The sequence below is a fragment of the Salvia hispanica genome, chromosome 6 (genome assembly GCF_023119035.1).
Source record: "Salvia hispanica cultivar TCC Black 2014 chromosome 6, UniMelb_Shisp_WGS_1.0, whole genome shotgun sequence".
Classification (NCBI taxonomy): Eukaryota; Viridiplantae; Streptophyta; class Magnoliopsida; order Lamiales; family Lamiaceae; genus Salvia; species Salvia hispanica.
Window position 1 is genome coordinate 42174294 of NC_062970.1, and position 23793 is coordinate 42198086.

At 37.5% G+C, this 23793-nt stretch overlaps 4 protein-coding genes across 5 annotated transcripts; all 4 read right to left on the reverse strand.

The window, feature by feature from the left end:
- Window positions 1–1934: 1934 nt before the first annotated feature.
- Window positions 1935–5333, reverse strand: LOC125194209 (receptor-like kinase TMK4). Of its 2 annotated transcripts, XM_048092304.1 has the most exons (3): window positions 4419–5318; window positions 2965–4259; window positions 1935–2710 (listed from the first exon to the last, which is right to left on the reverse strand). In XM_048092304.1, exons 1-3 carry the CDS (start codon window positions 5210–5212, stop codon window positions 2196–2198), a joined length of 2604 nt encoding a protein of 867 aa, XP_047948261.1. In that variant the 5' UTR covers window positions 5213–5318; the 3' UTR covers window positions 1935–2195. The 2 variants fall into 2 exon arrangements, with proteins under 2 accessions (XP_047948261.1, XP_047948260.1); XM_048092303.1 differs by having other exon boundaries at window positions 2965–5333.
- A 5431-nt stretch (window positions 5334–10764) lies between these two features.
- Window positions 10765–12289, reverse strand: LOC125193030 (anthocyanidin 3-O-glucoside 5-O-glucosyltransferase 1-like). Its single transcript, XM_048090734.1, has one exon. It carries the CDS (start codon window positions 12215–12217, stop codon window positions 10862–10864), a length of 1356 nt encoding a protein of 451 aa, XP_047946691.1. The 5' UTR covers window positions 12218–12289; the 3' UTR covers window positions 10765–10861.
- A 2385-nt stretch (window positions 12290–14674) lies between these two features.
- On the reverse strand, window positions 14675–15882 carry LOC125196696 (UDP-glycosyltransferase 75C1-like). The gene has a single exon (XM_048095306.1). The coding sequence runs from the start codon at window positions 15880–15882 to the stop codon at window positions 14725–14727; it is 1158 nt and encodes a 385-aa protein (XP_047951263.1). The 3' UTR covers window positions 14675–14724.
- Window positions 15883–16746: 864 nt separating this feature from the next.
- On the reverse strand, window positions 16747–18453 carry LOC125197515 (UDP-glycosyltransferase 75C1-like). Its single transcript, XM_048096270.1, has one exon. It carries the CDS (start codon window positions 18329–18331, stop codon window positions 16976–16978), a length of 1356 nt encoding a protein of 451 aa, XP_047952227.1. The 5' UTR covers window positions 18332–18453; the 3' UTR covers window positions 16747–16975.
- Between the last annotated feature and the right edge of the window lie 5340 nt (window positions 18454–23793).

The window sequence follows — 23793 nt, forward strand, 5'->3', positions numbered from 1 at the left end:
GGTCAAATCAACATTATTAACACTACCAAACGGCGCTCTCACGACATAATTTTAATTATGATCAATAGATATAATAATTTCTAAAACACTTATTTCATGTTATATAATATCCTACGAGTTTTATTTAGATTTGACGCTTTAATAGGAGTATTAAATATTTGAATAAAAAAACACTGAATTTCCCCAATATATGCCATAGATTCAGTTCATAATTTCAGTTTCAAGTTAATATATTGCATAATCTCATGAACCCTAGATTCATGCTACTAATTGCAATGATTAGTTGTCTCACCAAGTATTATCCATCTATAATTTTGATCAAATAGGTCTAATAAAGAAAGATTATTTGACTTTGTTCTTGGTGTACATTTGTATTAAAATGAATTATACCAGTTAAATTTAGTCTTATTTACCCTTTATTCTTTTAAATTTTTGTTTTATAGAATTTCCCAACCGTTCGAATTGAATTGCAATTTGGACGTTCGAAGACTAAAATTGCAACACAAGATGATAACCCAAAAATAATTTTCAAAAGCATCACAGAATTTCTAAATTTGATAATTCTAAACATCAATTTCGAACTTGCCAGCAATTGTTTTTCTTTTATGAATATATCTCAAACAAAATTGTTATTTTAATAAGTGTCGTGTCATCGGCAACTTGTATGAAATTTTATTAATTCAATTTAAAGTTTTAGAACTACCTCCACAATTATATGCCCCATATCTCCACAACCCATGTGATACAAACAAACAACTTTTTTTCTTGAATCGCACCGAATTCATACCAATATTATATATGTTAGCATTGTTTTTTTCGAGTCGCTTCCATTTGGATTATTATTTCACAAAAATTGTTTATTAAAATTCGCCAAATGACATCTAGATTAAGATTCACTTGCATTTTAATGCTTATGTTCGGACCGAGTCAATCTCACAAGACAACCTAACAATAGACTACTCTATTAAATTATAGTACAATAGATAATCCAAAAAATGGGATTTGTGAGTCACACATATAGAAGAAAAAGACCGATTTTGAAAAACAGAGACAGAGTAAACCAAAATATGAATTAACTAAATTTAACGATGCTTACGGCCCTCGTACATAGTACAAAAGATAAATCCAAAAATCGAAGAAAAAGACCGGTTTTGAAAAACAAAGACATAGTCAACCAAAATTTGAATTAACTAAATTTAACGATGTTTACGACCCTCGTACATTGGCGTCTGGACTGGTTGACTCCGAACCCTCCTGAATTAGTGTTTTAGTGACAACATTTTTCTAAAATTTAAGTCCATGGGCATGGTGGATATAGTTATTAAAACTGAATTAGGCAAATCAAATTTAAAAAAAATAAAATAAAAGTTTGAAATTAATTTATAAATTTTTTTAAACTTAAAGATTTAATCAAAGAGTATTTTGATTGTGCATACAATTGATCATTGATTCATTATCGTTTTGCTTCTATTATAAAAATTAAAAATATAGCTAATATTAGTATATTATCTCCGCGTATCCAGCTTTATTACAGCAAATATCTAAAGACGTGTGAAATCTGAGAAACAGAAAAAAACAAGAGAATAAAGCAAGTTTCTACAGCCTGGAATGATTATTAAGAAATTTAATGTCAGAAATTCATAACCACTTTGTTTTTTCTCTCTTTTTTCTTTTCCCATTTTTTCCCCCATTGCATATTACAGCGATGAAAGCTGATTCTTCAAATCATTGTTTTTAAATTTTAATCCTAAAATCTAGGTGCAATTCAAAATGAATCATATCTCTATACATGTGAAACTCTAATATTTCAATTGTCAATGATTTTTTATTTATTTATGAAATATATAAATCAAACTCATAAATCCATGTTGAAAATTGTATTCATATCATATGCTCAATAAATATCAAATGGAATAAAACGATACATCAACACATGTTGAAATTTTCAATCTTGATTTCTTGACATCCAAAGAGTTAGAGATCAACACAATCCATCAATACATTTTTCTCCAAAAATAGAGCTATAATATTGTACAAGTCAAGTAAAAAAAAGAATAAATTAAATACAACTAGCAATCTTCCTTTTGAGGCTCAAAAATGAGTTGAAGGAAAATAAAATACAACATGCAACATTCGAAAACAGACTTAACCTTTTATCAAATTTCTCCAGTCATTCATCAAATTTCTCCGGCCGGTCATCTACAGTCCGTGGAGCTAAACGTGTCCGCGAATCCAGTGGGTTTCGAGGGGATGCTCGACTGCGTCTGGCTGAAGGAGATATCATCGAACATTCTAGAAGTGCCTTCATCGGCTTGCCATCTCAGGAGGGCTTGAGGGAGGCTCATGTGGAGGTTGACGCCATCACCTTCGTCCTCCTGTGTTCTAGAAGGTTTCCACTGCTCCACGAGCGGCCCCAGGACGTTCACTGCATGCCCCATGTCGGGCCTCTGGAATGGCTCGCGAGCAGTGCAGTGGCCAGCCAGCTCGGCAACCTTGCAGATACTTTCATAGGTTTCGTCGTCTGGCTGGAGATTCTGGTCAATGGACTTCCGGAGGTTGTCCTTGCTGATAAGGACCCTGCGGAACCATGTCACCAGATGGGACTTCTCGTCTGGCATGTTCTCATCGAGGGCTTTTCTACCAGTTAAAATCTCCATCAACACAACTCCAAAGGCGTACACATCGACTTTTGTGGTTACTCTTCCAGTAGCTGAAGAGATGAAAAACTTAGAATGTTACTAAGAAATTCAATCATGTAGATAGAATGCATATTTGAATTCTAATGATCAATAAACTCACAAAACTCAAAATGCAGTGTTCAATACTAACATACAAACTCACTCAAAATATCAAGCTAAAAACTTAATCTAAAGCATGAATTGAAGGTTAGAATTTGCAGTAAGTGAAGTTGAACAATACTATACATAGATATAAGCATCAAAGAAAAGAAAAGGTAACTCATACCAGCATATTCAGGGGCGAGATAGCCAAAAGTTCCAGCCAACCGCGTCTCAACAGAATATTTCCCATCAGGTGCGTTCTTCACCAATCCGAAATCCGCCACCTTGGCTCTCATGTCATCGGACAGGAGTATATTCGATGGCTTCAAATCTCTGTGAATGAAACTCTGCTGCGCCAAGCTGTGGAGATACTCAACTCCTCTGGCCACATCCAATGCTATTGTCACCCGTTGTTTCCAGGTCAGAAGCTGATTGCCATGCTCCTCCCATTCAAACAAATGCTGGCCTAAATGCCCCTGCGGCATGTACTCATACACCAACAGCCTCTCGTGGCCGTTTATACAGTAACCTAACAGTGCGACCAGATGTCTGTGACGGACTTTGGTTAGGACCGCGATTTCTGCCTGAAACTCTTTCATCCCTTTCGTGCCCATAGCATTGGACTCCATCCTCTTCACTGCAATCTTTGTCCCGTCGTGCAACTCACCCTTGTACACGACCCCAAACCCTCCTCTACCCAAGATATTCGCTTCACTGAAATTGTCAGTCACTTCCCTAAGAACCTGAATCGAGATGGCAATGTTGCCACCCTCGAAAACAGGCATCTCGCCATGATCACCACTGCTCTGGCTCATGATCTCACCCGAGACACCCGCATAACCACTCACCCCATTCACTCCATTGCCCATCACCATCTCCTTCCCTTGCTCAGACCCCTCAATCACACTAAACCTCTTATGCCGTCTCTTCAAATAGCATTTATAAGACACAAACAACAGAATCCCAACAAACACTAAAACAGCTATAACCACACCAACAATCATACCAACCGATGGAGACTTCTTCGAAGAACCAGAGCCCCCATCCGATTGCCCCGGACTCTTCCCCGATCCACCACCACCTCCACCACCACTCTTACCAAGCAATGCATTTCCACCATATAAAAAACTTATATTACGAGGAAAGCTCAAAATCGGCCCGGTTAAGTTATTATTCGACACATCAAACGTCTGAAGCGAAGGCAACGTAGTCAATTCAGCAGGAATGTCACCTGTGAGGTTGTTGTCACTCAGCACCAAAGTCCTCAGCGAAGTGAGATTAGCAAACGCAGGCGATATAGTGCCCGAAAACCCCTGCTTCGCCATGTTCACAATCGTCACATTGCTCCCCTGCGCATCGCAGTGGACGAATTGCCATTGTTGGCAAGCATTGTTCCCTTCCCACGACTCCGCTAGCGCCATCGGATACCCGAGTGCACCTGCGACCTCAAGAAGAACGGTCACCTGCGGATCACACGGCCTGGGATCAGGCAAACAGAAGCTGTTAGTTTTAATCCCTAAATCAGCTTCAACTTTATCCGGAAACTTAGGGCAAGGTCCCTGCAGCTTATTGTTTTGCAGTGTAATGTTAAGAAGACTAGGCAGATTAACCAAAGAAGGCGGCACTATTCCAGTAAACCTATTATCCCTGAGCTGCAGATCGAACAAATTAGGGCAATTCGACAAATCAGGAATTCCACCAGTAAACGCATTCGCGTGAAGCCAAACTTGAGACAGCTGAGGCATATCGGAAAGCACATCGATAGTTCCAGAAAGCCCTAGGACCTGATTGTTGAGCCAGAGGTTGCGAATCTCCGATCCGGAGAAGGATCCGGGGAGAGATCCGGTTAAGTTGTTGTAGGAAAGCCTCAGATCCTGCAAATTGAGGAAGGAGGCGAAGATATCTGGAATGACGCCGCTAATGCTAGCATTGCTGGCGTAGAACTTGACGAGATTAGAGCTATCGGAGAGATAAGCAGGGATTTGCCAGGGAGCGAGAGCCTCGTTTTCACTTATGCTGAAAACCTGGAGATTGGTGAGGCCTGCGAGGAAGTTGTTGGGGATCGAGGAGAATTGGTTGTCGTCGAGGAGGATCTGCAGGAGGGAGGTCATGTTTTGGAAGGAAGGAAGGGGTCCGGAGAGGGAGTTTTTCTGGACGGCGAAGGATTGGAGCTTGGAGAGCTGGTTGATTTCGGGGGGGAGAGTGCCGGAGACGGAGGCGGAGTCGAGGTTGATGTTGGTGACGAAGGAGTTGGTGGAGTCGCACTTGACGTTGCTCCAGGTGCAGAACTGGGCGGAGGAGGACCAGCCGCGGGGGGCGGGGGAGAGGGAGGAGAGGAGCTTGGACATGGCGGCGGAGTCGTCGGCGGCGGTGAGGCTGAGGAGGGAGAGGAGGATGAGGAGGTGGTGGAGGCGGCGGTGGCGCGTGGCCATTGTGGTTGCTAGAGAGAGAGAGTAGTTGGCGATTCGCTGTGTTTTTTCGGCTAATTTCTTTATTTGGTTTGTATTTGTAATTAGTGTTTTCAATGGCGCTCTGCGTTGCGTGAAGGGTGGAGTGAAGCTGAACTCGTTTCAGAATTAAGTTAATTTCCTTTTGTTTATATAAAAGTGAAGATACCAATTTTTTAAGTTTGCATACAAATGTTTCCCAATACCCAAAAATTACGAAACAAATAATCACGTTATGACAATTTTTTATTCTTTATCATTTCTAACTAACACAATTTGTGACTATTTTTTTTTTGGTTTTATTAAAAGTTTTTATATTAAGTGATCATATTTATATATTTAATAATATTACTTGCCTATAATATTTAGTGTATTTAGTAAATATTTAGATACAAGATTTAATAAATTTAAACTTGTCTTTAAAATCAGAAACTTTGGCCTAATTTTGTATTTTCGACGAACTTTAAATTTGGTCGAAAAATTATGAATTTATCTCTTGTAGTGAATTTCTCATGGATTGGAAAAATTCAATTATGCGGAAAATTCGCAACAAAGCCTGAGTTTATGGTTTTTGAGATTAACTTTAAAGTTTTTGGAAAATATAAAATTTTAATCAAAATTTGTGGTTTTAGGGACCTATATTCTAATAATTTATATTAGAATAGTTTTTGATAAAATTTAATATTCTATATGAATAATTTTTTAAAAAATAAAATAGTATTAAATGCTTTAAGATCATTGTCAAGGATGTGCATGAAACTAACAATAAAAAGGACCTTCTCAAAAATGTGAGTTTTAGAGTACAACATGAAATACTTATCTGTAGAAAATTAGTATAATCTCACTTGAGATATTTTCACATTATATTCTATTTTTTTTTTATCTTAATGTTATTTGAATCAATCTCTCTACATTATTTATCTTTGACTTAATTTCTGTAATAAATTTCTTTCTTATCTCTCTTCTCTTTCCACCATTTTCCGCTCAGTCACTTGCTCCATTTCATTTATTACCCTTCCTCATTAAATCCACACGGTATTATTTTGTTTCAATTTCTACAAATAATATTCCATCATTTTCACATACGAAATTTGAATCGACCAATTAATTTCTATTGGATTATTCATATCGGTGGTGAGAAAAGAAGTACAAAAATTTAAACAAATACAAAGCTCCTCCAAAATAAAAAGGATCACAAAACTAATATACCACCACAAGTCCACAACCTAACAATCATAACAAAAAAAAACAAGTCCAAAAGAAATACTCGACAACCAAAAAACCACCAACCAAAAACAGTCAATCACAATAAAGATGGATAGCCACAATTACCAGGCATACAAGGAATAATCCGTTAGGTCATCTTCGAATTTGTGTTAACCATCCAATGTGATTTGTCACTTTAGTTATGTTATGATCATCTTCTAATTTCATGTAAGTCTTTGCATATTTACTTGGGTGAATAAGGAAAATTTGAACATCACCCTTTAGTTTATACTCCAAACCTCCAAAGAATGAGTTTTGTTTCATTCCTTTCAAGATTAATTTATTAATAATCCACTAAATTGACCAAGATATCACATACAAGAGAGAACTCCAAATTTTCTTGCCAAATCTCTTGAACGACATGTCCATCCATATAATAAAGTAAGATGTTGGATCCTTGGGCATGCAGAAGTTGAGATTTCAACAATTGCATCCAAAATACCACAGACTACTAAAAAATCTGCAACTAAAAATGAAGTGGTCGGCTATTCCAGGTTCCTCCCTACACAAGAGGCATAGTTTATCTCGTGTCCAGGAAAGCCAAATCTAAACAGTCTTTGTCTGGTGTTTAGTTTGCCCTGCAAGACAAACCAAACCAAAAGTTATACGCGCGCATCCTCACATCCTCAATTTTGAAGAATGAAGTGGTTCATTTCTTCTTGTCCCAAGATACGAGGAACCTGCAAATAAAATCAGAAACAAAGAAAGAAGCTGACTTGTTATACGCCCACATCCTCACATCTCTCACTCTATCACTTACACTCAGAGATTTTGATCCACAACTAGATAGAGATCCTTCTCCAAGTGCTCCTCCCAAATAAAATGTCTCTTCTCCAGATAAAGTTCCTCCCTAAATTATTGTTAAACTTTATACTAGTACTATATTATTACATTCAAATGTAACAAGAAACCAAAATATCATAAGCATAGGTCTATCAAAATCATACTCCGTCCCATAAGAATATGCACTTTTAGTTAGCCACAAGTTTTAATGTATAATTAACAAAGTGAAAGGTAGAAAGAAAAAGTAATTAAAGTACTCCAACGGTCCTATTAAAAATGAAACATTTTCCTTTTCGGGTTATTTCATTAAAAATGAAACGTTTCATAAATTGGAAATAACATTATCTCTACTTTTTCATTTCTCTTACTTTATTCTCTTATCATTAACTCACAAAACAACACTATATAAAATCTCGTGCTAAAAAACAAATGTTGTGTGAGAGTCTGAGACGAACTAAAAAGAAAAGAGTGCATATTCTTATAGAACTAAAAAGAAAAGAGTTGCACGCTCTCGTGGGACAAATAAAGTATAAAAATCATTTATTTTGAATATTATTTGTTAAATTAAAAAACTGCGCATTCATTTCATTCGATTGAGTCACGTTTAATTTTCGTGATTAAATTATGCAGAAACTTAATGCAACTTGATAGTTTAATTTATACTTCAAATCTACTAATTTACAAGCATAATCGAAATCATGTTATAAATGACATTTTCGAAGGTGCGTGACAAAGTCATCAAATTTAAAGCAAAACTATATCTACGTTAAACCAGATGTATCTTACCTAATCCTCAAAATACAAAACATATACTATATCTGAGGAATCATACGTTATTTGCTTAATTCTTATACATTGGTTTCTTGAAATTTACTTTTTGACCAAAATAGGCACTAATTATGCATACCATATTAGTAGTACGTATTTGTTTTCAGTCGATATTGGATCGATAAATACTTTCTCCATTCCATAGTAATAGAGGTATTTTATTTTTGAGCACTTATTTTGAAAAAAATAATTATAAATAGTTAAAGTGGAGAAAAAGTAAAGTAAGAGAGAGAATATTATAGATAAAATTCTTCTCTACATTATTCTCTCTCTTCAAAACGAGTGTAGAAAATGAAATGCCTCTATTACTGTGGAACGGAGGGAGTAAGAATTTTGTTTTTCTACTAGATCAAATAGAGTGGATAAAGATGGATTATTAAAAGTTACTACTAAAACTATATTCACTTCTAATTTTTTACTTACTTTAAATGAGTGGATAATCGATTGACCAAGCGAGATATGATTTTATCTCTAGCTATATCTTAAATAAAGTGGTCGGTGTTGATTATAAACTATACCTACCATGTAAATTTCACTAGATACGAACAAAAATAAATATGCATAAATTGTGAATATTTAATATTTCTAAATTTTAACTCAAATTTGGTTGATGTTGTTACCCTATGTTCCTAAAAAATTATCATCTTTAATTTGAGGAATGACAAGATATTAGTTTTAGGAAATGTGTTTCAGTATGTTAAATATGAAGAAATGGCATTTGAATATATAAATGCAGAAATAGAAAGTAATTGAATATATTAATAATTGTTACTAGGTACTATAAATAAACAAGAAAACTGTGTCATTTTTTATAAGACAATGAAATACTAATTACATTATGTTTTTACTAAACTGACCCTTTTAATTTGTTTTATTTACACAATCTATGAATTATGATGTATAGTACTATGAACAAATAGTTGCATAAAAACTGTTACTATTGCTGATGCATGATTATGAATTAACATTAAAAAAACATAAGCATCATTTATTTTAATAAAAATCAACATCCAAGCATGATTCAACCGGTTAAAAAGGCCGGCTAGATATGAAGTAGGATTCTTTCTTCTTACTTCACATTTTTAATTCTAATATGTCTAGATTAGTAGACTAATTCATTATTCTTTTTGTAGTTTCTCTTACAAGTTGACAGTTGTCTCTAAGGATGTAATAATAAATAGAATAATGAATGAGACTAATATTGCTGGTTTTAGATGGATCCTGCTGTTATATATAATTATTTACATAAAGTAGTTTGGGGATAATGATACAAAGAATTATTAGTTTTAAATATAAATATAGAAACAATATGAGTTGCACATGGCTACTCATTATTTTCATATGTCAAATGTCATCATGTATATATTTAGTTATTTGTTGTATTTGGTTGAATGTGTGACAAACTTAATTCATGGAACCTTCTGCATACCCTTGTCCCTTCCAATGATCCAGTCTATATAGGCTTTGCCCCTCCTTGTGTTTCTAGTTTTATAATTTAGTTAGACTAAATAGAAATTTAAATTCGTCTCCCTCGTGTCATATACAAATAGTTTGAACATTGAAATGATAACAAAATTTCATGTCCACATAAAAATTCATAATTATTCTTCTACTTAAATTCGTCTCCCCATTGAAATGCTAACAAAATTTCATGTTCCGATAAAAATTCATAATTGTTTATGTATTCTACCATTGAAAGAAAATGTTTAGAAAAGAATATAGGAGAAAAGTCTAGCCCAATATGTGTAGTTGGGTAACGTAAAGAACTATATAGTTCACAGCCCAATAAATAGTTTAGGCTCGTGATAGTAATTCTCAGGAGTTTTTTGCTTGATAATTTAGCCATCCTAAAAATAGGAATTTACAAACATCACGAGTTTTAATATAAAATTAGTGAAGTAAGCCATAAAAAGAAAAATATGTTAGTAAAAAAAATGGTTCTCATTTATTAGAGAGAAAGAAATTTTCTTAAATAGAAAGTTTCACGAGTACTCACAAGTATCTCATGAAACTCTTTTTTCGGCAAAATTAGTGGTGATATAGAAGCTGGATCTTTTCCACGAGTACGGTTCACAACTCACTTAACGTAGTAGGGTGGTTGTAACTACCTTTATTCCACATAAGTGTCCGTCTCATAAAATAAATGTCACATATTTAAGGAAAAATATACGTTATGGGATCAATCAAAAGACACAATTTAAATGATAGGAATTTTTCATCAGAAGTATCGCTAGTTGAGCTTATGAATCATAAAATTTAAAACAAAATATTTATCAATTAATGAGATTATATTGTCTCTTTGGTTGATAAAGAAAAAGTAACGGAGACCGCATGGTTGGAGGTTGGAGTAAAATCGACCACAATTGATGAGAGAGAGAAGCCTTCAATCTTTTTAAAAAATACACAAGTAATGTGCGTTGTCGATCACTGAGAGCATCCCTAACCTGTCCCGAATCCAGCCAATACTTGTCACACTTATATTTTAGGAGTATTATTTTCTATTACTTATAATGGACCCATATTCTACTAAAACACTAACTTATACCCACTTATTATAAACAAAAAAATAAAAGTAAAATCTTCATTTCACTACCTTCCTTATTCCATCTCTGCTATTTTTTTTAACTAAAACTCGTGCTGAGTCAAAATGTGCCGATTAATGACGGTGGAAGGAAGATGTACTTATTCTATTTATGGTCTCAGAGAAGAACACAATGACAGTTGATGATCATTAACACCATAAAAAGCAGAGATTAATCAAATTTGTTGAAGAAAGGCGTGGATATTATTAAACGAAGATCCATTATCCGCCATAGCTTCCCTCGCCAAATCCTTCCATTTCCTCGCATTTTCCCTCACTGCCCTGCTCTTCTCACCCCCATCCATCACCATCTCTATACACCTCCGCAACTCACTCCCACCCCCTCCCCCCACCCTCACCCCGCACCCCCACACATCCTCCATCAGCTTCGCATTCGTCCCCTGATCAAACCACTGCGGCACCGCCACCACCGGCACCCCCAAACTCACACTCTCCACCGCCGAATTCCACCCACAGTGCGTCACGAAGCACCCCACCGCCCCGTGCCCTAGAATCTCCAATTGCGCGCACCACCTCACCATCTTCCCCAATTTCCCCAATTCCGTGGCGTGGCTCAGCTCCTCTTCGTCTTTCTCATCCTCGTCTCCTCTGATAACCCAGAGGAAGGGTCTCGCACATGCCAGCAGCGCCTCCGCGATCCCCTCCATCTGCGCCTTCGGGAGCTTCAGCATGCTCCCGAAGGACACGTACACCACCGACGACGGCGCCTGCGCGTCCAGCCAGGACGCGCATCCGCCGCCGTCGTCTGGTGCACGGAAGAGATCGCCTCCGTATGATCTGTCGGAGGGGTCTCTTCCGTCCAGGTACGCTGTGGGGATCAGCGGCCCGATCCCCATCAGCTCGTACCTGTCGACCGCTCTGAGCGCGTCCGGCTCGAGCGCGTCGAAAGTGTTCACGAGCACCTTCACTTTTCCGTTTTCGGCTCCGCCGGCGTCTAGGGTTTCGAGCTTCTCTCTCATCATGGACTTGAATCTCTCCGGCGTCTCCGGCAGGAGGAACGTCGGGAGGTCGCGCTGCTCGAGCGGCGGGAGGTGCGGGAGGCGGATGTCGTCGGAGCCGGCGTCGACGGCGGCGGCGTGGCCGTTGAAGTAGAAGTGGTAGATGCAGAGGACGGTGGCGGGCTCGACCCAGAGGAGGGCGCTGGGGAGGTGGGCGTCACGCGCCACCTCCGCCGCCCAGGAGAAGAGGTGGGAGTAGACGAGGAAGGAGGCGTCGGTGCGGAGGAGGAGGCCCCGGAGGGCCTCCTGGCCGCGGGATTTCATCTCGGACATGTAGCGGCCGCTGTCGCCGCCGGGCTTGAGGCCGTCGTCGTAGCCGTCCGAGAAGGAGACGAAGTCGAGGCCCGGCGGGGATGCGGCGGCGGAGGAGATGGCCATGCGCCGAGATGCGTAAACGCTGGTGAAGAAGGTGACGTCGGTGCCGGCGTTGAGGAGTCGCTTGGCGAATTGGAGGGCCGGATTGATGTGGCCTTGTGCCGGAAATGTTGCCAACACCACGCGCCGGCGGCCCATTTCTGTGGAGTTATTGGTTGTTTATGGAAATTTCCGGTGGTGGAGAGAGGATTCCTATGTCGCGAAGAAGAGAAATACAAGTATATATATAGCCTATAGGGGTGTTTGGAGTATTCATTATCAAGAATTGTCAAATTCTAACATGTAATTTTAAAATTTAACTAGAAAGATTTAAAAATTTGTGTGTCATAGTTATCACAAGTCAAATTAATCTTATATACGAAACGACTTCTTTCTCTTTATAAATTCACAACATCACTTAACTCGCGAGGTAATATCCACACATAAATTTTTGAATGACATATCGACTATAATTTCATAAAAAAAATTCATTCGCGAAATTGATGTGAACAATTTATGATTTATGGAATAATTTATTTTGTGGAATGGACCAAAATTAGAGTACATTGCCCTTTTATTTATCCAACACAGTATTTTAATTTAATGGTTTTATAATGTACGAATATTAATATGACTTGACCTGATTGTTCAAGGTCAAGTTACTACATACAGGGGGTGTTCGGTTTGCAAGATTGTAATATGTTTGGTTCATGAGATTCAACTCTACAACTCAATCCTAGATGAATAATTAGTCATAACTAACCCCCTATGATTAAAATAATCTCACAACTCAATCTTAAAATGTATCTTGATATTATTTATCTTGGAAAACCGATCACCACCATAGTATTTTATCTTACCTATGCTTAAGTTAGATAGAAATTGTACAAAGCATTTGTGATAATGTATGGATGAAAGTAGTAAACATGCGCCACCCATCTTTCAAGCACATGCCAGCTACCGTTATGTTTCTCTAGCTAACCTTGCATTCAATTTCTGGCCAACGTAATTCTATGTGCACCAATAAGACTTGGGTATGAAAACGACTATATATGTACTTTCAGAATCGTATTAAAAGACGAACCATTTTTTTTAAAAGATGAACAATGTTTGTTGTAAGATATGCTACTATTTTTTTTAAATCCAGACTCTTATATGATGATTTTAGTTAATTTGTGGCTCAAAACTTATAATCTTCAACGTGATATTCGCATCAAATGAGTATAAATTTAGTGACAATTAAGTGTCACGGACTCACGGCAAATATAAGTACATGCTACAAATCTCTAGTCATAGTCTCGGCCCATTACAATAATTGTTTTGAAATGCTTAATAAGTACTCCCTCGTTCCATAGTAATAGAGTCATTTTACCATTTTGGTACATTCCATAGTAATAAAGTCATTTCCCTTTCTAGTAAAAATCAACATATTTTTCACACCTACTTTATTCTCTCTTAGTTTTCTCTCTCTTCATCTCTCTACCTTTTTTTATTTTCCACTTTATTCTCCCTTTACTCAACTTACCTAACACAATTTTAATTTCTTAATCTCCGTCCCGAAAATAAACACCTCCATTACTATGGAACAGAGGGAGTAGTTGTAGTTTTTTTAGGATCAATAATGTGATTTTTTTTCTCTATGTTTTCCTTCGTTAATTGCTGTAATATTTCATTTTATACAAAGGAGCCTTCGTTGATTAATTCGGCCCTTCCTAAAAGAAGCCTTAGGAGCTGAGCTATTGGACCTTGCAAACTAATTAAAACGCACGTATAATTAAGTGCAAAATCCTGAATATTGTTTAAGTGCAACGATATGAATAAATTAAGTTAAGTATTTGGCCTAATTGAGATTCATAATTGACCGTTCTAAAATATTTTTCTGATTTTCAAGTACATAATTACATCACTTTTTCCACTTCTTCCGTATATAGTACTCCCTCTGTTTCTTTATAGTTGAGTCATTTTTTCCATTTCGGAGGGAGTAGGTACTATTTAATTAGCTCATTAAATAAAGTTAAAGAGACGCGTCATGGGTCAATTAAAGTAGTAGTACTTATACATTTTTCCAACTAACATCGTCTCATTGCCATGCATTATATAAACGTGAAGTGTGGAGTAATAATATTAGGGTGGACTGGTAGAGTGTCTTAAACAATCAATACTGGTAATATAGTTTGTCCTAACAGTGTAAATCTACTATACTTTGGTAATCAAAATAAACGACTATATTTGGAAATCAACATAAAACTTATAAACCCGTTTTGAGATACGATTTTCCAGACACGACTATTTCAAGAAGTTTGCCTCATGCAATCAATGATTTATTTATATCCTGCTTTAATTTACTTTTGATTCTCCGGCTTCTCCGGCTTATTATCCGGCTTATTCTCCCCCCTCTTTACTTTCCTTCTTTGATTCATGATTTTAATAAATTTTTATCATCGTTATAATTTAATCCATCAATTAATCTAAATTACTAAACACCTCACCTCGCTAATATTATCTTGTTTAATTATATACTACGGCCATATTTGATATGGGTGATAACTCATCTTATGAATAAAAATATTATTTTTGCTGGATGACTCGTTTCATCTGTGACTGTTAAAAGAGTACTTCATATTGGATATTGTTGTTTATTTAAGTGATAATCAAACCGTTATTAATTAACGGCCGCCGACAATTTGATTCAAGAAGATGCCAAGATTAACTTGAGAAGTTCCACCATCGTCCACAGCCTCCCTCGCCAAATCCCTCCATTTCTTAGCGTTTTCCCTCATCTTCCTACTCTCATCTCCGCCGTCCATCACCATCTCCAAACACCGCACGATCTCATCTGCCTCCACAATCTCCCCCTCCACCTGATTGCACCAATTCACCACTCTCCCTCTCTTCAATAGCTCCTCCTTACACCTCAGCTTCTCTCTCTCATCCGAGCCTCTCACCACCCACAGGAACGGCCGCCGGATCCTCACCAGCGCTTCGGCTATCGCCTCCGTCTGCCGCCACGTCAGCTCCAAATAGCTCCCGAACGCCACGTAGATCACCGATTCCCTCTCCAAAGAATCCAAATATTGCATGTAATTTTCACTTTTCTGAATCAAATCACCTCCGAAGGCGACGTCGGATGGATCCGAACCGTCCAAAAAAGCAGAAGGAATCAACGGCCCGATCGCCAGCAATCTGTACTTATCCAAATCTCTCAGAGCCTCCGCCTCCAACGCGTCGAACGTGTTCACCACCACCGTCGGCTTCTCATCCTCTCCGTCCAAAATCTCAAAATTCTCACTGAACAGCGCAATCGCGAAATCGAACGTGCTCGGACTCGTATCCTGAAAAAAAGACGGCAGTTCGCCGCGGCGGAGGCGCGGCAGCCCCGGCAGCTCGATCACTTCATCAGAAGGATCAAATTTGTTATTATAGTAATGAAAATAGACGCCGAAGAGAGCTGCCGGTTGGATCCAGAGGAGCGTGAAGGGGACGCCGAGGCGGCGGGCGGCGCGGGCTGCCCATGGCACGAGGAGATTGTAGACGATCCGAGTGTAGGGGCGGGCGGCGACGGCGGCTTCGATGGCCTTGGTGCCGTGGTGGGAGAGCTCTTTCATGTATCTGGAAGCGTCTTGGGTGGACCACTCGAAGGCGGTGGAGAATGAAACGACGTCGATTAGGGGGTGGAAGGATGGAGAGATGGCGGCGGTGGCGTAGCGGCTGGTGAGGATTGTGACGTTAACGCCGCGTTTGGCGAGGCGTTTGGCGAGCTGGAGAGACGGGTTGATGTGGCCCTGAGCGGGGTAGGTTACCAGTAGAATATGCTTGTCCGCCATTTTTGTGTTAATATTGTTGTTTTGTTGCATGTTGTTAGGGCAGTCTTTTATAGGAGCGAGTTACTACTAAATGAGTGGAAAACAGCACGTTTATGTTTTACTTACTCACGTTTGTTTACTCATGAGTCATAATGCCGTAATCAAATGAATCAATTTTAACAAGTATTGCCTTATTCCGGCACCGTGCATACAGCGGCTGATGAAATAAAACCTAATGTAATACTCGATCCGTCCGAAACACATCGTATAGTACGAGTTTTAATGAGAAATAAAGAAAATAAGAGAAGAAAGAAAAAAAGTGAGTAAAGTAATAGAGATAAATAGAAAAAATAGACATCCAAAAAAAAATGAAACTATTTTTCATGGACGAAGAAGTACTCCCTGTATATGACGCTTAGTATATGATAGCCAGTTGCAATCTTATTCCATGTGTTTGATATTCGGTACTGACTTTCTAGAGTTAATAAATAGTTAATTATAATTTCTACTCCATATTGTAATATTTCCACTGTTGCATTAAAATTGAAACGTTTTTCGTTACGTATTGTCTTATTGAAAATGAAAAATATTTTAAAAAATGGAAATAATACTCTCTCTACTTTTTCTTTTCCCTTACTTAATCTCCATTAACTCACAAAACAACACTATAATAAAATCTCGTGCCGAAAACCAAATGTTTCATATTTAATGGGACTGAGAGAATACTATTTAATAGCTCACGGTCACCATAATTTTGCGCTGCCAACTGTACTACAACCTGTTGATTTTTAATTCAAGTTTTTTTAAATAAACCAGATTTTATTAATTTCGTTATTGTTGACTTTTGTTTTACTTTTGAGTAAAATGAGAAAAATACATTGCAAGTATAAAAATATAATTTCACACTTTAATTTATCATAACAAGTGGAGTTTCAAATATCCCAACAAAATTCATTTGTTTTTAGTTTATCATAGTAGTAATTCATAAATACTGGACCATATTTAGGATATAGGAGTAGGGATTTTGCTGGATGACTCGTTTCATGTGTAACTGTTAAGAGTACTACATATTGGATATCGTGGTTTATTTAAGTGATAATCAAACCGTTATTAATTAACGGCCGCCGACAATTTGATCCAAGAAGATGCCAAGATTAACTTGAGAAGTTCCACCCTCGCCCACAGCCTGCCTCGCCAAATCCCTCCATTTCTTAGCGTTTTCCCTCATCTTCCTACTCTCATCTCCGCCGTCCATCACCATCTCCAAACACCGCACGATCTCATCCGCCTCCACAATCTCCCCCTTCGCCGCCCTCACTCCACACCTCCACAAATCCTCCACCAGCTTCGCATTCGTCCCCTGATCCGTCCACTGTGGCAGCGCCACCACCGGCACCCCCACCGCCACGCTCTCCAGCGTCGAATTCCACCCACAGTGCGTTACGAAGCAACCCACGCTACGGTGCGACAGAACCTCCACCTGATTGCACCAATTCACTACTCTCCCTCTCTCCATCAACTCCTCTCTACAGCTCAGCTTCTCTCTCTCCTCCGAGTCTCTCATCACCCACAGAAACGGCCGCCGGATCCTCACCAGCGCCTCCACTATCGCCTCCGTCTGCAACCGCGGCAGCTCCGAATAGCTCCCGAACGCCACGTAGATCACCGATTCCCTCTCCGAAGAATCCAAAAATTGCATGTAATCGTCAATTTTCTGAATCAAATCACCTCCGAAGCTGGCGTCGGATTGATCCGAACCGTCCAAAAACGCAGAAGGAATCAACGGCCCGATCGCCAGCAATCTGTACTTATCCAAATCTCTCAGAGCCTCCGCCTCCAACGCGTCGAACGTGTTCACCACCACCGTCGGCTTCCCATCCTCTCCGTCCAAAATCTCGAAATTATCAATCAGCGTCGGAATCACCAAATTGTACACGCTCGGATTCGTCTCGAGAAAAAAAGACGGCAGATCGCCGCGGCGGAGGCGCGGAAGCCCCGGCAGCTCGATCACTTCATCGGAAGGATTAAATTTCTTAGTATAGTAATGAAAATAGACGCTGAAGAGAGCGGCCGGTTGGATCCAGAGGAGCGTGAAGGGGACACCGAGACGGCGGGCGGCGTGGCCGGCCCACGGCACGAGGAGATTGTAGACGATCCGAGAGTAGGGGCGGCCTTCGGCTCGCTTGGCGGCGACGGCGTCTTCGATGGCTTTGACGCCGTGTTCGGAGAGGTCTTGGTAGAATTTGGGGAAGTCGTGTGTGGATAAATCGAGGACGGTAGAGAAGGAAACGACGTCGATTAGGGAGTGGAAGGAAGGGGAGAGGGTGTGGGACATGCGGGCGGTGGCGGCGGTGCTGGTGAGGATGGTGACTTTAAGGCCGTGTTTGGCTAGGCGCTTTGCGAATTGGAGGGAAGGGTTGATGTGGCCTTGCGCGGGGAATGTTACTAGTAGGATATGCTTCTCCGCCATTGTTGATAGTAAAAGATAAGTTGTGTGTTTGTGGTCTCAGTTATTTGTTGTGGTTTATATAGTGCTAGATATGCATTATCATGATATGAGACCACTATTAGTACGATTACTGAAATGAGTATTACTATTAGGAATGCATGGTTAAATTGGTATCACTGGGCTCCGAATTAGACTATGTTGGTTTCTGTTTTGGAATACTCCCTCCATCGCAAAATATTGTCCATGTTTGACTCGGCAGAGTTTTAAGAAATGTGTAGAAAAGTGAGTTGAAAAAGTTAGTGGAACGAGGATCTCGTATTTATATATTAATTTTATAATAGAATGTGAGTGTAAATAATTGGTGGAAAATGGAGACCATTTATCAAAAATAGAAAAAAAAAACAAAGTGGACAACTTTTTACAGATGGATCAAAATGGTAAAACTGGACAACATTTCACGGACAAAGGGAGTATTAACAACCTCTCACGGGCTGTCTCAGAACCATATCTAGGGATGTCAATCGGGCCGGCCCATCGGGTTTCGGGCCGACCCTATTCGGGTTGCGGGTCAATCGGGTGCGGGCTTGCCGGGTTGTGATTTCTTTCGGGTTGTAAAAGTTCGGCCCTAACCCTAAAAGCTCGGGTTTCGGGCTAGCCCGACGGGTTAATCGGGTTGCTACCGATAAGGTTAAGGCTCGAACAACACAATAAATCATGATGAAAATTAGTTATATTTATAAAATATAAAATATTTAATTATGATAAATTTGATATATATGCTTAAACTCAATCATAAAATACTAATATTTGTAATATTTCGTGAAATTTTAATGCATGTTAAAAATTTAAATATTATTTTAGTTAGATTAATTTATTTAATAATTATTATATTAATAAAAATTCAATATATAATTTATATATTTACCATAAAATTGAAAGTTATCTTTTTTTAGTTATCTATGTCATAAAATTAGTCAACGAAGTATCGAATTAGGAGTAAAAAATTGAAAAATATAAATTTTACCGGGTTATCGGGCCAGCCCATCGGTTTTCGGGTCTGGCCCTAACGGGTTGCGAGTTAATCGGGTGCGGGCTTATCGGGTTTAATTTTATCGGGCTAGAAATTTCCGACCCTAACCATATAAATTTAGCGGGCTATTCGGGTCAGCCCACGGGTTGCGGACTATATTGACATTCCTAAACATATCGGCCAGGTTTGGGCCTCAGAGTATTTTGAACTGGTAGCAAGCCGTTGGTGCAATGATTTCGACAATTACCGAGGTTGAAGAGACTTAAAACTCAATATAAGTAGAAATTTTGGTCATCTGACGTTTTTAAACGACCATGGCAACATCATCGAGCAAAACTAATTGGTTTAATAAATTAGACACAAATTAAATACTTATAAAATTTCAAATATTTTTTTATGTATTATGCAAAACTACCGCTTTATCAATTTGGGCATAGTTTAGCCACTCAGGTCTGTCGTCAGCGCCAGGAATAGAAGAATGAGATAAGTCTCTATGAAGGAACGGGATAAAAAAACTAACAGTTGTATTTTTGTCGATAAATGAGGACAGCGAGGGACGCACTTGTCATGTACCCTTCCGTTCTTAAAAATTTGTCACCATTTAAATTGTTGTCCACTTTTGCGTGATAAATCCGTGTTGGCAAATTACCACTTTCGCTCACCATTTCACAAACTTTTTAGAATGGTGAAAATTTCACTAACTTCCCAAAAGTTGACAACATTTCACGAACGAAGGAAGTAGTATAATATTCCCTCCACCGCTTAAAATAGGACATATTTCCTTTTTCGCCTGTCCCATAAAAATAGTGTTCATTTATTTATGGCGACCTTTTTTCCCTTCTCTTTTACTTTATCATTTATGGGCTCCACCATCTTCTACACAATTTCAACTATTTTACCAATTACACATTAAAACTCGTTCTGTTTCAACCCAAAATGATATATTTCTATGGGGCGGAGGGAGTATAGTATATTTATTTATTATCACACTATTTTTTTTATAAAAAATAAATAAGACAATTATATAAAAACATATTTAAAATTTGTGAAAATACACACTTTTATAAAATCAATAAATAATTAGATAAAAATGGTATATTTGGATAATATTTACAATGTGAATCTAATTCTCAATTAAAATTTTATAAAAACAAGATAGACATTGATTAGTAATGGCATGATTAGATCTCTCAAATCAGAGTCGGGCTGTTTTTCCGGAAATAGCAAAAGTTGGCATTGGTTTGTTGTGCTTGCAGGAGGAAATACCAAATAAAAAAAACTCTCAACATAGGTATTTACAAATAAGAGAAAGAAAACATAAAATTTGACTTGATTGCTTTATAGATGTAAGTAGTGATATCGACAATGATCTGATCTTCTACTTACGTATGGCATTTGGCCAATATTATGCGGTTTATATTAAGTGCATGGTGTAATCTATTGCATAATCTATGACATCGCGCAAGGCTCCCCCCCTCCCCCCCGGTCGGATATGAGTCGGACAGCCCGGATGAAGGGCGGGACGTACAGTCGGGCTGCTCTACGCCTCTATCCAGTGGCGGATCCAGGACTTCAAAACGGAGGGGGCGGAATTTATTAGTAGTATATAAAATTAAATATATTATTTTAATATATATTTTAATAATAAAATACTCCCTCTGTTCCATAGTAATGGGGGCATTTCTTTTCGGCACGAAGATTAAAAAAATTGTGTTAGGTGAGTTAAAGTAAGGAGAGAATAAAGTGGAAAATGAAAAAGGTTGAGAGATGAAAAGATAAAAAAGTAAGAGAGAGAAAAGTAGGTGTGGAAAAATGTGTTGACTTTTACTAAAAAGGAAATGACTCTATTACTATGGAACGTATCAAAATGGCAAAATGACTCTATTACTATGGAACAGAGGGAGTAATACTTTCTCTTCCTATTAAAACTGAAATGTTTTCTAAAATGCAAACAATGTCATCTCTACATTTTCATCTCTCTTATTCTACTTTCTATTCATTAACTAAAAAAAACACTACATAAAATTCTGAAATTCAAATATTTCATATTTACTGAGTGGAGGGAGTATATTAATATTCAAGTATCACTCCGCGAAATTAATTTCTGTGAATACTTATATCTTAAAAATATTTTTAAATTCTTTTATTATAAATAATTGAAGAAAAAACTTTTCTTGATGAGATAAAATTATACTATGAATATCAAAGGCCAAATTATATTTAAAACTTTAATTAAATATATATTAAAGATATTAATAAAAGATATGATTAAGTAATATGTTTACTACAATTGGTTTGAAGGTATAATTCAAGGTATTACTATTCATTTTTAAATAAAATCTATAGTATAATTGAGCACAATTTTCTAAATATAGTATATATAATTGTCCAAGTACAAATATAATTAGATAAAAATGTGCATTCCATATTCTATATTAAAGTAATATATGTAAGAAAGTGTGTCTCCAATTTTAGAAATTACTTATACTTTACTAAAATATTTGGGCCCTTCTATAGATTTATTAGCCCAACAAATGATCAATTTATTAAACCCAATATATCTTTCTCCAAATAAGCCCAATATGGTCATCTTCTTTCCAACGTTTCCTTCCCCAATTCACTGAACGAACCCTAATCTCCATTTCCGTCGGCGTCGTCATATTCCGATAACCTTCTCATCTCAAGTCACCTTCTGATCTTGGACCGTTGTGAAGGAACTGGCAGCGGAAGCGTTCGTTAAATTAATTAAATCGAACAAATAAATCACATAATTATCAGATCTATTTAGCTTATATTTTTTTGTCTCCTTTATTCTCCTATTTATATTAAGTTCCTTTTCGACCCAGACATGGAGCTATGGAAGGTTTTGGATATGGGCTCATCCAATTTACTTTTTAAATTGAACCTAAAAAAAAATTGAACCCACAATTTAATATAAGCTTTAATTGGAATATTACGAGCAGCCACTACATAAGTAATATTGAACTCTCCCCATCCAAATCCGAAATTATAAGTAATCTGGGTTCCGTTTTAACTTTCATTTCCCGCGCTTAAGATAAAAATGTCCATTAATTAATTAATGTCTGCTTTGGACTTAATTAATTAACTTCTTATTAATTCCAAGAGTGAACTTAGCATGAAACGCTTATTTATTATTCTTAGAGTAATCAAACTCCAACTAGCTAGATTCTCGAATAATAAAACCTTGTTTCGCGCTCCTCTTGAGGACATTATCAAACGAGACTCACCTCGCGCATGATTCAATATAATAGCAATCCTAGCTACCGCTAGATATTAATCACCACTACCCAATATATCGAGGATTATTGGGTTACGAAAAACCCGCACCATTTGATAAGTCAAAGTAATGCATAATCAATACCGTATGCTCAATGCCAAACCCTACATTGATTAAGAAACAAATATTTATCAAGATCTCGTCTTTCAGTAGATAGCACAAAGACACGTCTTGCTGTTAGATCCGTTCAGTGCTTTACCACACCAATGTCATCTTATTTCAATAAGGCTTAGAAATATGCGGACTGACATTGCAACCTTTCACGATGAATAGTCTAATTCCATCTAGGTCGTGAAATTCTTCTTTTTCTTTGTTTAGGACTGACCGTGTTACCTTAAAGTGGACGTCGCCCACAACCGGTCTACTAAAACAAAGAATTAGACTTTGTTAAGTTAACTTATACATTTAAACATGCAATTAACATCCATTAAATGTAAAACACAACAACATTATGACAAAAATAATCTATTTTATTCCTTGGAAAATAAAATAAGAGTTTTATAGTATTCAATCACTCGAAACGTGATTTCTAGTATACAAACTCTGACACGTTCTCCACTGTTCGCTCAGTTTACGAGTCTTCTTCCCTTTTAATTTTTTTCAACGGAGGGGGAGACCATGGATTTTTCCGGCCAATCTTTAGGACAAATTCGACTCTGTTGGCCGTCGGAGAGGTGCGACCACCCCCTCCTGCCCCCCTAATAATATTAACATAGTTTGTTATTTTCCTATTAATCTTAGTTTTAAGTTTATGGCTTTCAAGTGGAGCATTGTCATCACCTATGAGTTAATATACGATTCTTAATACATACTAGTACTACAGTATTACTTATTAAACTAAACACAAGGTGGCTAATTTGCATTTATTATTTTAAAAAATTGAAACTATAACTCTATAAGTAGTTTAATAGTTTGGCTACCCGATTCATTAAATTACTCATATTTTAGGGATTTTTTAAACTCTAATTAGTTGTAGTCCAACTTGTCGCAAGATGATTCTCTCAAACTTTATAATAATTTTTCAAATATATTACTCCCTATGTAACATTAACGACATCACTGCCAATCAAATGAAAGTGATGAATCGTATAAATGAAATAAAAATTATAGCCAGTATATTATTATCATTTTTAGCTGCTGAATTATAAATTAAGA